The sequence below is a fragment of the Simochromis diagramma genome, unplaced genomic scaffold (assembly GCF_900408965.1).
Source record: "Simochromis diagramma unplaced genomic scaffold, fSimDia1.1 OVJJ01000453.1, whole genome shotgun sequence".
In the NCBI taxonomy this organism is placed as follows: Eukaryota; Metazoa; Chordata; class Actinopteri; order Cichliformes; family Cichlidae; genus Simochromis; species Simochromis diagramma.
The window spans coordinates 235,531-250,000 of NW_024387471.1; the positions used below are offsets into that span (position 1 = coordinate 235,531).

The following is a 14,470-nucleotide window of genomic DNA, read 5'->3' on the forward strand; positions in this document are numbered from 1 at the left end:
TTTCTGATTTTTTTCCTCCTGCCTTTTAGCTTTCACAGCCCTGTTTATGTATCTCTCTGTCCGAGTCATACCGGTCATATGGTTTGTTAATGCTCCTGTAGTGCTGCTTATACCTACCATCTCCTCAGGAACACCCTAAAGCCAGTCCACGTTAATGCCAAGAATGGACCGAGCAAAACAGCTTCACTCTTCATGTACTTATTACTGTTTAAACCAAGTAGCCTCTGCTACAGTTTAGCAGCCACACCCCAGAGCATTGGATTTTGGTATACCTTTGTTTTGTATTGAACGTCCTGCATGATGAAAGCTTAATATTTAAATGGAATTCCTGTGCCATGACCGTTACCTTCGCAAGGTGTGTCCTGTGCCGGCGATCAAGAGTCACGTCCCCCCTCAATATGGGCGAAGAAACCTCAGAGTGGGAGCTACTATGATTTTGAGCAACCTGCTGACGAGAAGGGGAGAATGTGCTGTACAGAGCCAGAGAGCCATGAGATGGGGAAGTGGGAATGGAGTGCGCCACGGCATGTTGGGAGATGTTGCCCATGGTCTTAATGCTGGGCAGCGTGCCGTAATGACCCACACCTGGAAGCACAAACAACAACACAGGAGAACGTGTCACTGTTGGCTTACCAGAACATTTAACGCTTATACAACTAGAGCAGCTTATCCAGGGCAGACAGGATGCAGGGAGTCTACAGAGCTCCTCTTGGAAAAGCAAACGTGTTTGGCACAACCAATCATTCAGGCCATGATTGAAACTGCCCGACGGGACGTAAGGCATCACATCATCCAAGAGGTTCCTCTTTAAAGTTTTTTATGGCCACTCATGTTTCTTAGCTAAAAAAATGCTGATCTGATTAAATGACATACATTTTGTTAAAAAAAAGAAATACTGTTTTAGACAACATGGACTTGTCAATAAGGCATCTCACAACCTCACAGCCACATCCTCTCTGACAGATGGTTACTGTCTGTCATGGTCTGCTGCAGCCCACCTGTGTCATGTGTTCTTTCTAACAAGTCTTATGGGAACAACAAGAAAAAGAAACATAGGGTACTAATATAGAAAAGGCATAGGTACCATTTATACAACTTCAGAAAAGAAATCGATGTTATTTGTAAAAGTGTACCTGCTGGCTGAGCCAGACTTTGCCTGGAGAAGGCCTGCCTCTGCTGCCACTCATAGAGCTGCCACATTGTGTCATCCCTCATTGATTTTCTCTTCTCTGTTGTGCTAACAGCAGACGTGCAGGCTGGATGGAGGGCCCGGTCATATACCGAGCCTGCCACACTGCAAATGCTTTCGGGCCTCATCATGCTGTTGCGGGGCAGCGTGCGGTACCCCTGAGGGTAGCGGGGTACAATCTGGGTACGGTGGCTGGGCATGTTTCTCGGTAAAGTCTGGTACGATGTAACACTGGAAAATAAGAAAAAAATGCATATAGCTCTTTTAGTTTGTCCCTACTGCAGGGAAGGCTGGAGTGCTGGCCTTCACTCGGTATCTGGATTCAGTGTTTGGAGAGACGGCAAAAGAAGCCAGAGCTTCTGACATGTCTGAAATGTCAACTTCGTGACACCTGTTACTAAAGTGCTGGATGTACAGTAACATCTGTTCATCTGGACGTTTTCAGTGGGAGAAACATCAGGGCTGGACTGGGACAAAAAAAATCAGCATTTTGACTAGTGACCGGCCCACCATGGTATTATAGGAAAAGCCATAAAGCCTTTATAATAAACTTAAACCTACACCATCCTCCCTATTCTGCTATTCTAAACAGTACTTAGAAAAAATATAAAACAACCTAATTTATAATTACATATACCTCACTAATAGGGTTGCCAACTCCCAGCAAAAAACAGAAAAGAAAAAAGTAGGGAACCACTCCCCCACCCTCGGCCTCAAGATGCTTAATTGACAAAACGTTTTTAATTTAATGCACTTATAAAGCAAATGCACAGAAATCTATTATTTTTCTCCAGTAATTAAATAGATTCAACATCTTTCTTCAGCAGAATTACAGACTGCACAGATGATACCTTCCCAAAGGAAAGAATACTATAACTTACTAGGATATATACTAGGCTTAATATTTACTGAATACAATAATGGATTTCTATACATTTTAATCAGATGAAAACTTTGGTTGTAAGATTCAGATAATTATTTGTTAAAAGCGAGACATTTTAAATGAGAATAAGAAAGAAAAGTATTTCCTTGTGCCCCCCTCTCCCTGTTAATGCCCTACCTGCCCCCCTGGCAACACTTTGCTAGACCCGCCCCTGCACAGTTACCAGCTGTCAGCTGCTTAGAAAAGGATCCTGGTGTTATTTGTCTCTCAGAAACAGTTCACAACTTCAACTCATTCATGTCACCTGAAAGGTAAACCTGTTTCTCCATCACAGCTCTGATGGTTCAGTAAGGACATCTCCTGGTTTCATCTTCATGTTTCCCTCTCACCAGATAACCAAACCGACATCACGACCAGCAGCTTTACAGCTGTGGCTCCAGCAAACATCAGCTGATACTAGAAATTAATATTAAATAAATCCTAAAAACAGCTGATCAAGTTTAAACGTGCTGCTGTTGTTTAGCGCGACCTCCGCCGGTTTCCTGTTTCTGGCGCAGAGAAAAGCCGATCAGCTGATCATTGATCAGTTTCATGATTGAATTAGCAACTTTCTAGCTGAAGTAGTACGGCACAAATCGCGTTCCTTTTCACCTCAACTTTAAAGTTCGACCTCCTCGGCTGTAATTGGTCCAGCCCAGAGTCGATCATGACCAACTGGCCAATCCACCACCTTTCATTTATACTGTTAAAAAGAAAAGAACTAGAACCCCATCGGCCCATAAAAACGAAAAATGACAAGCAGCCCACCGGGCAAATGCCCGGCATGCTCGATGGCCAGTCCAGCCCTGAGAAACGTTTCTTCATGATCAGGTGACGTCTTCAGTCCAGCTGACGGCAGGTTTCCAACCTTATAACCAGGACAACGACTCAAACCAGCAGCACTGATGAACAATGGGCTGGGAGGTCAGTTTATGATCATTAATATGCATGACCATTGATCAGCAACCACTGATCAATAACCATGAGTCCCATTCACAGAGAGTTGGGGAATGGCTGCAATCACAGCATTGTAAGGTGGTGACAGATGGACCCTTAGGCCCCTCCTCCATTCAGAGATGGTCTTTCCCTTTCCAGGTAAATGGCCTCCTCCTAATTCGAATTTACAAACAACTGTATGGTCCTTAAAAACAACTAAGGGAAACGCTGAAGAAGGTCAGGATGGAAGAATATGTCAGCACAATATGTGAGCGCACAGAAGGTTATCTAAACATTACTGTTCAGTCCTTAACTCGATAAATCCATTTAGGAAAACCTCCAAACTGAACACATGCACAACAGATCAATTTGATCCTGAATCCATCCCAGCACTATGACATGGTAGAAAGGAAGAAAGCTCTTCTGTACAACAAAACATTAAACAGTTAAACTAAACATAATGTCACCATTACAAGTCCAGCAGTTGGCGATCAACTGCTTTTGTATTCATGCTCTATCCTGATATTGTATTTTCTCCTTTTTTACCTCCCGCCTGTCAGCTTAGACATAACTGTAATAATATAAATAAGACTGATAGAAATGAATACATAAACAGATAAAAATAACACGTGAACAACAGGAGCCTGTAGTGAATTTGTAGAGCTCATCTTGGAAAATTACTGATTACAATTCTGATTGCAAAAGCTGCCAGAAAAGACAGGCTAAACAAAAAAAAAAAAAAAGCAAGAAAAAAAACTTACAATCAGGGAACCATCTCTATATCTGCGTCTCTCTCCATCGCCTAGCTTGGGAGTCATCGAATGCTCCGATTACCACGGGGACCGCTGTTACCTTCACCCTCCACATCCTCTCGAGCTCTTCTCTGAGCCCTTGGTACTTCTCCAGCTTCTCGTGTTCCTTCTTCCTGATGTTGCTGTTATTGGGAACCGCTACATCGATCACTACGGCCGTCTTCTTCTGCTTCTCTACCACCACTATGTCCGGTTGGTTAGCCACCACCATTTTGTCCGTCTGTATCTGGAAGTCCCACAGGATCTTAGCTCGGTCATTCTCCACCACCCTTGGGGGCATCTCCCATTTTGACCTCGGGACTTCCAGGTTATACTCGGCACAGATGTTCCTGTACACTATGCCGGCCACTTGGTTATGGCGTTCCATGTATGCCTTGCCTGCTAGCATCTTGCACCCTGCTGTTATGGGCTGGATTGTCTCTGGGGCATCTTTACACAGCCTGGGGTCTTGCCTGCTGTGATAGACCCCTGAAACCCTCCATGCATCGTCAGGAGCTTTCTTGTCTTCATGTCAGTGGCTTCTATCTCCTCCTTTGGCCAACTTACTATCCCAGCAGGGTACCTGATCACAGGCAGGGTGTAGGTGTTGATAGATGGTTGCAGCTTTCCTAGTGGCCTCTTCATGGTTCCCATTTGTCTGTGGGATCCCCAAGTACTCTATGTCTGCAATGTTGCCTTCTGGTAGTTCAGAATCAGAATCAGAAAGGGTTTTATTGCCAAATGTTGAGCAGGTTTACAACATTAGGAAATTGCTGCGGTGCTTAGTGCAAACATGCTGTCATAAACGCTTAAATAGATATAAAAATAAAAATAAGAATAAGAATTAAAAGTGCTAAGTAGATTCAATCCCCTCAGTTCTGACTACCTTCCCTCTCTTTGTTACCATCCGACTACACTTCTCCAGTCCGAACGACATCCCGATGTCATTGCTGTAGATCCTGGTGGTGTGGATCGGTGAATCGATGTCTCGTTCACTCTTGGCATACAGCTCCATGTCATCCATGTACAGGAGGTGGCTCAAGATTGCTGCTTTCCGTAGTCGGTATCCGTAGCCAGTCTTGTCAGTGATCTCACTGAGGGGGTTCAGGCCTATGCAGAGCAGCAGTGGGGACAGAGCATCTTGGTAGATCCCGCACTTGATGGTGGGAAAAAGTCACTGGCCATTCACCGCATGACAAACACTAAGAGCTTTGATCTTTACGATCTAGAAATAACACTCCCAGTTCGACACAATCATTTAGTCCTTTGGAGCCCACAAAATGGAAAAATAGAAAAGTATATTCAGCAGTGAAGTGTGTTACACCTGGAATGTACAAAGATTAGCTTCTAAAATAAGTAGCTAGAAAGTGAGCTGCACCCACATCCCGTGTGAAGCTAATCTCTATGTTGAGGTTTGGTTCAATGCCTATACTTATGTTACTTATGTAACGGTGTATTTTGAATGTTTTCCTCCCTCTTTGTTAAAGTTTTAAATGTACTGAATGAAAAGTTGCTTTGCTCACCTCTTTGGGTTATCGTCCATTCCTCTCCTTTGCGGATGGACCCAGTGCTCCAGCTGCTGAATGGAGTTGGTCCTGGACAAACCCTTTTCTGGCTCCTGGACTGGAGCTGGAGACTTTACGGGAACCCTGGCCAGGTTGCCATCCACCTCTGTGGGGCTGCAGTCCCTTTGCTGCTCGCCTGTCCCACACCCTGAGCCACTGACCTGTGCAGGTTTCTGGGCGCTGATGTTGGCCTGGTTCTGGCGAGACGCAGACACCGCAGCTGCGATGGCAGCAGCCTGGGCTGGTTGTAGCTTGATGCTGTTGATTTTAGTCAGAGCCCTGTCGGTGCTCGGATCTCTCTGAAAGCCGTATTTATCACAAACCGTAGCACATTTCTCTGCGTCCCTCAGAGTCGCGTATTTATCCCCCTCTCGAAACGAGCTGTATCTCTTAATTTCTTTCATAGTGCTGTATTTGTCCATAACTTGTATAGTGCCATATTTATTATCCTTCTCCCTCATAGTGCTGAACCTTTCAGTTTCCTTTAATGACAGCTGTCTCTTGACCTCCTTTTGAGAGAGGCACTTTTTTCCATCTTTCTGGAGCGTGTGTCGGTCGCCTACTTTCTGCAGCGCGTACTTTTCTCCGTCTTTTGCGAGCAGATACTTCTCCCCATCTTTGGAGGGTGCGTACTTTTCCTCAGCCGGCGTCACCGCGTGTTTATCATCTGTTTTACGGACGCCGCACTTCTCCAGATCTCTGTGAATGGTGTACACTTTTTCATCTTTCTGCAGCGAGTATTTCTCCCCATCCTTTCTCAGGAGGTACTTTTCTCCATCCTTGTGCAGGAGATACCTATCTCCATCCTTCTGCAGCATGTAGCTCACGCCCTCTTTCTTCAGAGAGTACCTTTCTCCCTCCCGCTGTAAGGTGTAGTACTCTTGCTCCCTCTGGTCAGTGTGTTTCACAACATCTTTTTGCCATTTGTCGTCGACCTGCGACAGGGAATGTTGACACGCAGGTTCTCGATTGCGTTCGTTGTTCTGGATCTCGGGCCGTGTGAGGACTCTGTGGTTCAGCAGGTTGTTCAGCTCTTGAGGTCTCCGCTGGTCCCCTTTCAACTTGTCCGTTCTGTGACAGAAAAAACAGGAAGTGGAATTCAGCAAAATAAGGAAAGACATTTATTGTAACAATCCCTGTGTGAGTGAGACAGCTCCTCTCGCCTTCTGTCAACCTTTTCGAGTCCACGATTTCTCAGAAGTTTCATATTTTTGTCAAAAAAACCTCTAATGATGCAAAACTGCAGGGAGTATGTGCTCAGTGGAGTTTCTTTAATTACTTAAAAGTATCCTTTATTTAGAGCAGAGCCTTAATGAAGCATCGCAATGAACAAATACAGAATAATACAGATTCGAGCATTGATGTGTCGTTTTTTTAAGGAGGTGGCACTACATAATGTTTTTTCTTTCATGATCACACAGAACATTTGAGCACTCAGATCAGAGATGAGACAGAGATGAGCCCCCACCCACTAATCTGGAAGATCTCTAAAGGCGAGCTGTGTTATTTGGCACCAAGACACTGGCAGAAGCTTAAGTCCAGAAGTCCTGAAGACTTGGAACTGCTGCAGATCACATCCTGTCATCAGTTTGTCATTTGTACCTCCTCAGACCACCATCAGCAGCTACCCATCACTTCAAATTGGGAGAACCCCACAAGCCTGCTGCTTAGATCTTCAGGTCCAGCATATTTATAGATGCTCATTTCTTCAACATCTAAAACTGTGACTGGAAAACCTGACCCTTCAATTACATACGAATACTGCATGTACATGTAATACTGTTGATCAACAGAATCTGTGAGGGTCTCATTCGCTGAGCACTCACGAATAGTGAAAAAACACAAATTTTGGATGTGGTCAAAAAATGTCTATAAATGCCAGTTTTTATCGTTTAAACCCTGAATATGCATTTGGGTGCCATCAAAACACAAGAACACGCAACAAAATACTCAAGATAAACTTTTCCAATGTGGGAATGCTGGACTCCACCTGCCAAAGATGCAATAAGGAGAGATGAATGAAACAACCCGCCTCAGACTACAGGAGCGTTTCCTCATTTTCCTCTATGGTTCCTTTGTGATCACTCTACAGTCCTAAAAATGTGTATAGTACAATTTTAATATGGAAATTTTGCTGAATTTACAGGAGAGGCCCCGGGGCAGACCCAGGACACGCTGGAGAGATTATATCTCTCGGCTGGCCTGGGAACGCCTCGGTGTTCCCCCAGATAAGCTGGAGGAGGGGAGAGGGAGGTCTGGGCTTCTCTGCTGCCCCCACGACCCGGCCCCGGATAAAGTGGAAGAAGATGGATGGATGGATGCTGAATTTACGTTCGTGCTTATTTTGTGAATTTTAAATAAATTAAAACTTACAATTATTTATATTTTAAATTTATAATTTATTTAATTATTTAAGAATTTCTTTGCTCTTATTAATTAAGCATTAAAATGCCTGAAAAGTTATATATTGCTACAAAAAAGCCATAAAAATTATGACAGATATTTGCAGTTTCTGCCAAATTGTGAGAATTTAATGATAAGGAAAAATCCACCAACTCTGAACCACGACTTTGAGCGGGTATACTGTGTTACATTACAATATTATTTATATCAACACAGAGTGGTTAGTCATATGTTGGATCATCATTATGTTAGGGATTAATGTAACTATATGGCACAATAACAACAACTACTTGATGGGTTTGGCTTACATGGACCACAGTAAGTGTCAATAAATTATAATCTGTTTAGTGTAACTGAACCTTACCAGTAAGCGCACGTATTGGGTAGTCTAAGGAGCTTGGAAACGAAAGCGTCTGGACTTCTTTGAGTTGCTTGAAGACGTTTCACCTCCGAGAAGCTTCTTCAGTTCGAGGGTCAGATGGTGGAGAGTCCCAGATTTAAACCCAGTGGGAGTTTCCCCCCACAGAGGGACGAAGGACCCCTGATGATCCTCTACCTAATCACATGAGCCAAGGTGTGAAAGCGGGTGTGGGTCCCAATTAGCCAGGGTTCGGGTGAGCTCATTGTGAAACGTGGCCCCACCCTATCATGTGATTTCCTGAGGTCAGTGGAGCGACCATCTTTGAACAGAGGCGGTGGTTTACGACACCAACTGTCTGCCATCTATAATCCAGTTTTGAGATCCCTTCCCAGACGCCTTAACGCCCACTCACATCCTGGACCATCTGACCTCAGGAAATCACATGATAGGGTGGGGCCAGGTTTCACACCTCGGCTCATGTGATTAGGTAGAGGATCATCAGGGGTCCTTCGTCCCTCTGTGGGGGGAAACTCCCACTGGGGTTAAATCTGGGACTCTCCACCATTTGACCTTAGAACTGAAGAAGCTTCTCGGATGAGAGGTGAAACGTCTTCAAGTAACTCAAAGAAGTCCAGACGCTTTTGTTTCCAAGCTCCTCAGACTACGATGACCTGGATGACTGAGAACCTTCACAGACACGTATTGGGTAGTTTACCTAATCAGTAAGTACTTGAGGAAAATTACCCAAGTGTGATGGTTCCCAGCTATAACACACAGTCCCGAGTGTCACACCTGAGCAGCATACAGCGTTACTCTAAGACACTGAAGCTCAGTCAGAGCTTAGACTGATTACTGCATCTTTGCTGCCATGTCAGTTGTTATCTAATGGATCTTCTACTATTGTTTTGAACAGGAAAAACATCTCAAAGTCAATATGTGACGCTGAGTACCCAGCCACACGGGGTCACAGGCCAGTGCATTCCTAGTGCCGGTCCAGGTAAATGAGGAGGGTTTTATTAGGAAGGGGATCCGATGGAAATTTTGGCCAAATCAAACATGCGGATCACAAAGAATGAGCTTTCCATACCGGATCGTTCGGGGCCTGGGTTAACAACGACCACCTCCAGTGTTGTCGGCTAACAGAATGCTGGTGGAAACTGTGCTACTGTTGGCCGAAGACAAAGGAAGAGGAAAGGAGGAAGGTGTGTTTGGTGGCAACAAGACAGAAGGAGAGGCAGGAGTGAGGAGGTGAGATTAGGGACCATAGGGACTATGACTGGCTGATTAGAAGGAAAGAAGGAAGGTAGATATATGTGTCTACAGGAGAACATGGGCACTGGAGGTGGGTTCAGGTTTTTCTACCATGACGTAGACACAAAGACAAATAGTGTACGGCTGATCTTGACTAATGTTGTGACGGTAAAGAGAGTGTCGGACAACATCACGAGTTGTGTTTGAAGCTGGAAATTGGATGATTTATACCCCACAGCTGTCGGCTGGCAGAGATAAAGGGGTAGAGTGTGTCCCCCGAGGAAGAGGGAAACGTAATTTGAGCAGATTTCAGTGGACATGTAGCTGAAGGGAACAGGTGATGTTAGGCAAGTATGCTGCTAAAGACAGAAATACAGAAGGACACATAATAGTAGATTTTAGCATGGAAAGAAGAGGAAGAGAGGAAGGTGCACAGATGGACTACATCATATACACGAGGTGCAATTTGAAAGAGAGAGGAGACTGCAAGCTAGCAGCAGGGGAGAACGTAGCCAGCCAGCTTCGGGTGAAAGCAGTGGTGGAAGTAGACTGTTGGACAGAGTTCAGGAAGACGTTGAGACAGGCACTGGGGGGTAAGGAAAAGTTACCAGATGACTGGCAACGTTGTAGTGCTAAGGGAAACTAGCAAGACGTTGTTCAGTGTATCCTCTGGACCGAGGACAGAAGAAAAGTGTCACGATCCTGGGTCTTTTGACCCAGCGTTTTGAGTTTTAGTTTATGTTTAAGCCCTTCAGGTTGTCTAACTTCATTTTTTATCATGCCTAGGTTGTTATAGTGCTTTGTTATTAGATTCCCCTTGTGTCTTCCATCCATGTTAAGTCTCCTTTGCCCTTCATGTGTTTCATGTCTGCGTCTTATGTTTCCTGTTTTATTTTGAAGAGGTCTGGTGTTCCTGTGTTCATCGTGTTTAGTTTTACTCTTCCACTGTGACGTCGTTATGTTCATGTGTGTCAGCTGTCCCCCCATGTGTTCCCACTTCTCTCATTAACCTCCTGTGTGTATTTAGTCTGTGCCTTCTCATTGAGTCTTTGTCGGATCGTCTGTGTTGTTCCCATGCCAAGTCCTGCGTTCAGGTTTTCATACATATACACACATATACATATATATATATATATATACATATACACATATATATATACACATATATACACATATACACAAGGGGTGCAACGATATTCGTATCGATATTGAACCGTTCGATACAGTGCTTTCAGTTCGGTACGCATATGTATCGAACAATACAACATTTGTAATTTATTTTATCAACTTTCCTTCTGACGATGCTGTCTGTGTTGAGCGCTCAGTGAATCTGCGTTCGACTACTCCGCCTAGGCTGCACTGTCGAGCGCAGATCCACTGAGCGCTCAACACAGACAGCATCGTCAGAAGGAAGAGCGCAGGGCAAGCTAGCGAGACAGAAGTTAAGCTCTCCTTGCAACATGGACCTCCCCCACCCTCATTCAGATCTGGCGTTTGGAATTATTTTGGTTTTCATGTGACGTATGACCCTGAAGGTAAGCGCTCATGGACTAAAGTAAAACAGTATGTTGGATGTGCCACGCAATGCTCAATTACATGGGTGGGAGCTAGCGTGTTAGCGCAGTTAGCTCGTTAACGTGTTGGCCGTCTAGCCCCATGCACGGGGCGATCGGCGGTAGCTCGTTAACGGAGATTTGCCGTGTTGTGGCGTTAAGGTCATTTCAACGAGATTAACCTGAAAGCACTAGTGGGAACACAACGAATATGACTGTACATTTACGCCAACATCATCCTAGTGCAAAGACAAAAACAACAAGCATGCTACTAACTTTAGCCGAGTCATTTAGACAGCTGTTAGCACATGATTCTCCTTTATGCTGCTGAGAATATAGCCCAGAAGAAGCGTATAGTATAGCTTTTATTTTGGAAAGAGACATTTCTCTGTAATAAACTCTCTTTTCCAAAGATGAGTGATTCCTCAATCAGATACAGGGCTTGCAATATCGCTAGCCCGACGTCCTGGGGCTAGCGATTTTTTCAGTCGGGCTACCAAAATCTATCTCTTCCCTGCCCGTCGGGCTATTGTAGGAAGGAAAAATATATGTCAATGCTTTTGCATTCTTTCAGAAATGTAGCTGGGTAATTATGTCATTGGCATCGGTGAGCCACTGTCAATATGTGACATATTGAAGTCGCGTTTGAATTTGCGCTTGTTTTTTTGCTTTCACTTTGCAATCGTGCGAACTGTGTATAGAGAGCGACAGCACTGATCTGTGAGTGATGTGCACCAATTTGTGCACCAATTCCTCTGACATCGTCTTATTAATCGTTAGCTTACTATGCAAACATGACAAGTGAAATCTCCCGCAGCAAGCTTAAACATGTGAGAGGTTGATCGTGCAGAGAATCGCTGAGCTTATGTGAGTGCGTGTGTAAAAGCAGCAGGATATATATTTTAGTTCTGCTGAGCCAAATAAGACAGGTCAGGGTGAAGAAGTGACAGGCAAAGAAAAGCTTACCACAAAACGGAGAAGTTATGACAAATCAGACTATAAGGCAAAAAGAAAGTGCAGCTTTATGGTTTCATGGACAAAATAATTTCTGTGGCTGCAATATGACGAGCTAAATAACCAGGGCTACACATAAGTGGTCCGCAGGTGCGCATTCGCTGTCAAAATAAAAAACACGCACAAGGGTTAGGGTTAAATTTAAAAACTGTACTTTTGAGTTAAAATATATATTTATAATTTTAATAAATGACAAATTAAAAAGGCATGAACATTTTTTTTGTATCGAAAAAATATCGAACAGTGACACCAAAGTATCGAACCGAACCGTGAATTTTGTGTATCGTTGCACCCCTAATATATATATATATGTGCGTGTGTGTATATATATATATATATATATATATATATATATATATATATACTCCTCCTTGAATCGCTACCTTATCGTGGTGGAGGGGTTTGTGTGTCCCAGGGATCCCAGGGGCTATGTTGTCTGGGGGCTTTTGCCCCCTGGTAGGGTCTCCCATGACAAACTGGTCCTGGGTGAGGGACCAGACAAAGAGCGATTCAGAAGACCCCCATGAAGAGAATATCGAGGGAACAGTTTACCCTGCCCGGGATAGGGTTACCGGGGCCCCGCCCTGGAGCCAGACCCGGGGAGGGTGCCCGAGGGCGAGCGTCTGGTGGCCGGGCCTTAGTCCATGGGGCCCGGCCGGGCACAGCCCGAAGAGGAGACATGGGCCCATCCTCCCGCAGGCCCACCACCCGCAGGAGGCGCCATAGGGGTCGGGTGCATTGTGAGCCGGGTGGCGGCCAGGAGCGGAGGCCCTGGCGGACCGACCCCCGGCTGCCAAGACTGGCAATAGGGACATGGAATGTCACCTCTCTGGCGGGGAAGGAGCCTGAGTTGGTGCGTGAGGTTGAGAGGTACCGGCTAGATATAGTTGGGCTCACCTCTACGCATTGTCTGGGCTCTGGAACCAGTCTCCTGGAGAGGGGCTGGACTCTGTCTCAGTCTGGAGTTGCCCCTGGTGAGAGGCGGCGGGCTGGGGTGGGTATTCTTATATCCCCTCGGCTTGCTGCCGGTACGTTGGGGTTTTTCCCGGTGGACGAGAGGGTTTGCTCCCTGCGCCTTAGGGTCGGGGAACGGGTCCTGACTGTCATCTGCGCTTATGCGCCGGGTGGCAGTTCGGAGTACCCAGCCTTCTTAGAGTCCCTGGGGGGGGTGCTGGAAGGTGCTCCACCTGGAGACTCTGTTGTCCTGCTGGGAGACTTCAATGCTCACGTGGGTAACGACAGCGAGACCTGGAGGGGCGTGATTGGGAGGAACGGCCTCCCTGATCTGAACCCGAGCGGTGTTTTGTTATTGGACTTCTGTGCTAATCACAGTTTGGCCATAACGAACACCCTGTTCGAACATAAGAGTGTTCATAAGTGCACGTGGCACCAGGATGCTCTAGGCCGTAGGTCGATGATCGATTTTGTAATCGTATCACCAGACCTGCGACCATATGTTCTGGACACTCGGGTAAAGAGAGGGGCTGAGCTGTCAACTGATCACCACCTGGTGGTGAGTTGGATCAGGTGGCGAGGGAGGACGCTGGACAGACCTGGTGCACCTAAACGCGTAGTGAGGGTGTGCTGGGAACGTCTAGCAGAGGCCCCAGTCCGCGAGATCTTCAACGCACACCTCCGGCAGAGCTTCAACAGCATTCCGAGGGAGACTGGGGACATTGAGTCCGAATGGACCATGTTCAGCGTCTCCATTGCCGAAGCTGCTGCATTGAGCTGCGGCCGCAAGGTGGTTGGTGCCTGCCGTGGTGGTAATCCCCGAACCAAATGGTGGACACCAGAGGTGAAGGGAGCCACCAGGCTGAAGAAGGAGGCCTATCGGGCTTGGTTAGCCTGTGGGACTCCGGAGGCAGCCGACAGGTATCGACAGGCCAAGCGGAATGCGGCTCGGGCAGTGGCTGAAGCAAAAACTCGGGTGTGGGAGGAGTTCGGAGAGGCCATGGAAAAAGACTTTCGGACTGCCTCGAAGAGATTCTGGCAAACCGTCAGGCGTCTCAGGAGGGGAAAGCGGTGCTCTACCTGCGCTGTGTATAGTGCTGGCGGAGCGCTGTTGACGTCGACTGAGAAAATTGTCGGGCGGTGGAAGGAATACTTCGAGGACCTCCTTAATCCCACTGACACGTCTTCCGAGGAGGAAGCAGAGTCTGGGGATGAGGGGTATGACCCGCCAATTTCCGGGGGCGAGGTCACTGAGGCAGTTAAACAACTCCTTGGTGGCAGAGCCCCTGGTGTTGATGAGGTCCGCCCCGAGTTCCTGAAGGCGCTGGACGTTGTAGGGCTGTCTTGGTTGACACGTCTCTGCAATGTTGCGTGGAGATCAGGGGCAGTGCCTGTGGACTGGCAGACCGGGGTGGTGGTCCCCATCTTTAAGAAGGGGGACCGGAGGGTGTGTTCCAACTACAGAGGGATCACACTCCTCAGCCTCCCTGGGAAAGTCTATGCCAGGGTGCTGGAGAGGAGAGTTCGTCCG

General features: G+C 46.3%; 1 protein-coding gene across 7 annotated transcripts in view; it reads right to left on the reverse strand.

Annotated features, from left to right (window-relative positions):
• Window positions 1–14,470, reverse strand: part of LOC120723548 (pleckstrin homology domain-containing family A member 5-like) — a 162,282-nt gene that overhangs the window by 43,938 nt on the left and 103,874 nt on the right. For all 7 annotated transcript variants that reach the window (XM_040015044.1, XM_040015042.1, XM_040015041.1 and 4 more), the window contains 3 exons: window positions 5,362–6,474; window positions 1,134–1,420; window positions 347–585 (listed from right to left, as the gene is read on the reverse strand). In XM_040015044.1, the coding sequence (XP_039870978.1) occupies window positions 347–585; window positions 1,134–1,420; window positions 5,362–6,474 (1,639 nt within the window). The remainder of the gene's footprint in view (window positions 1–346; window positions 586–1,133; window positions 1,421–5,361; window positions 6,475–14,470) is intronic.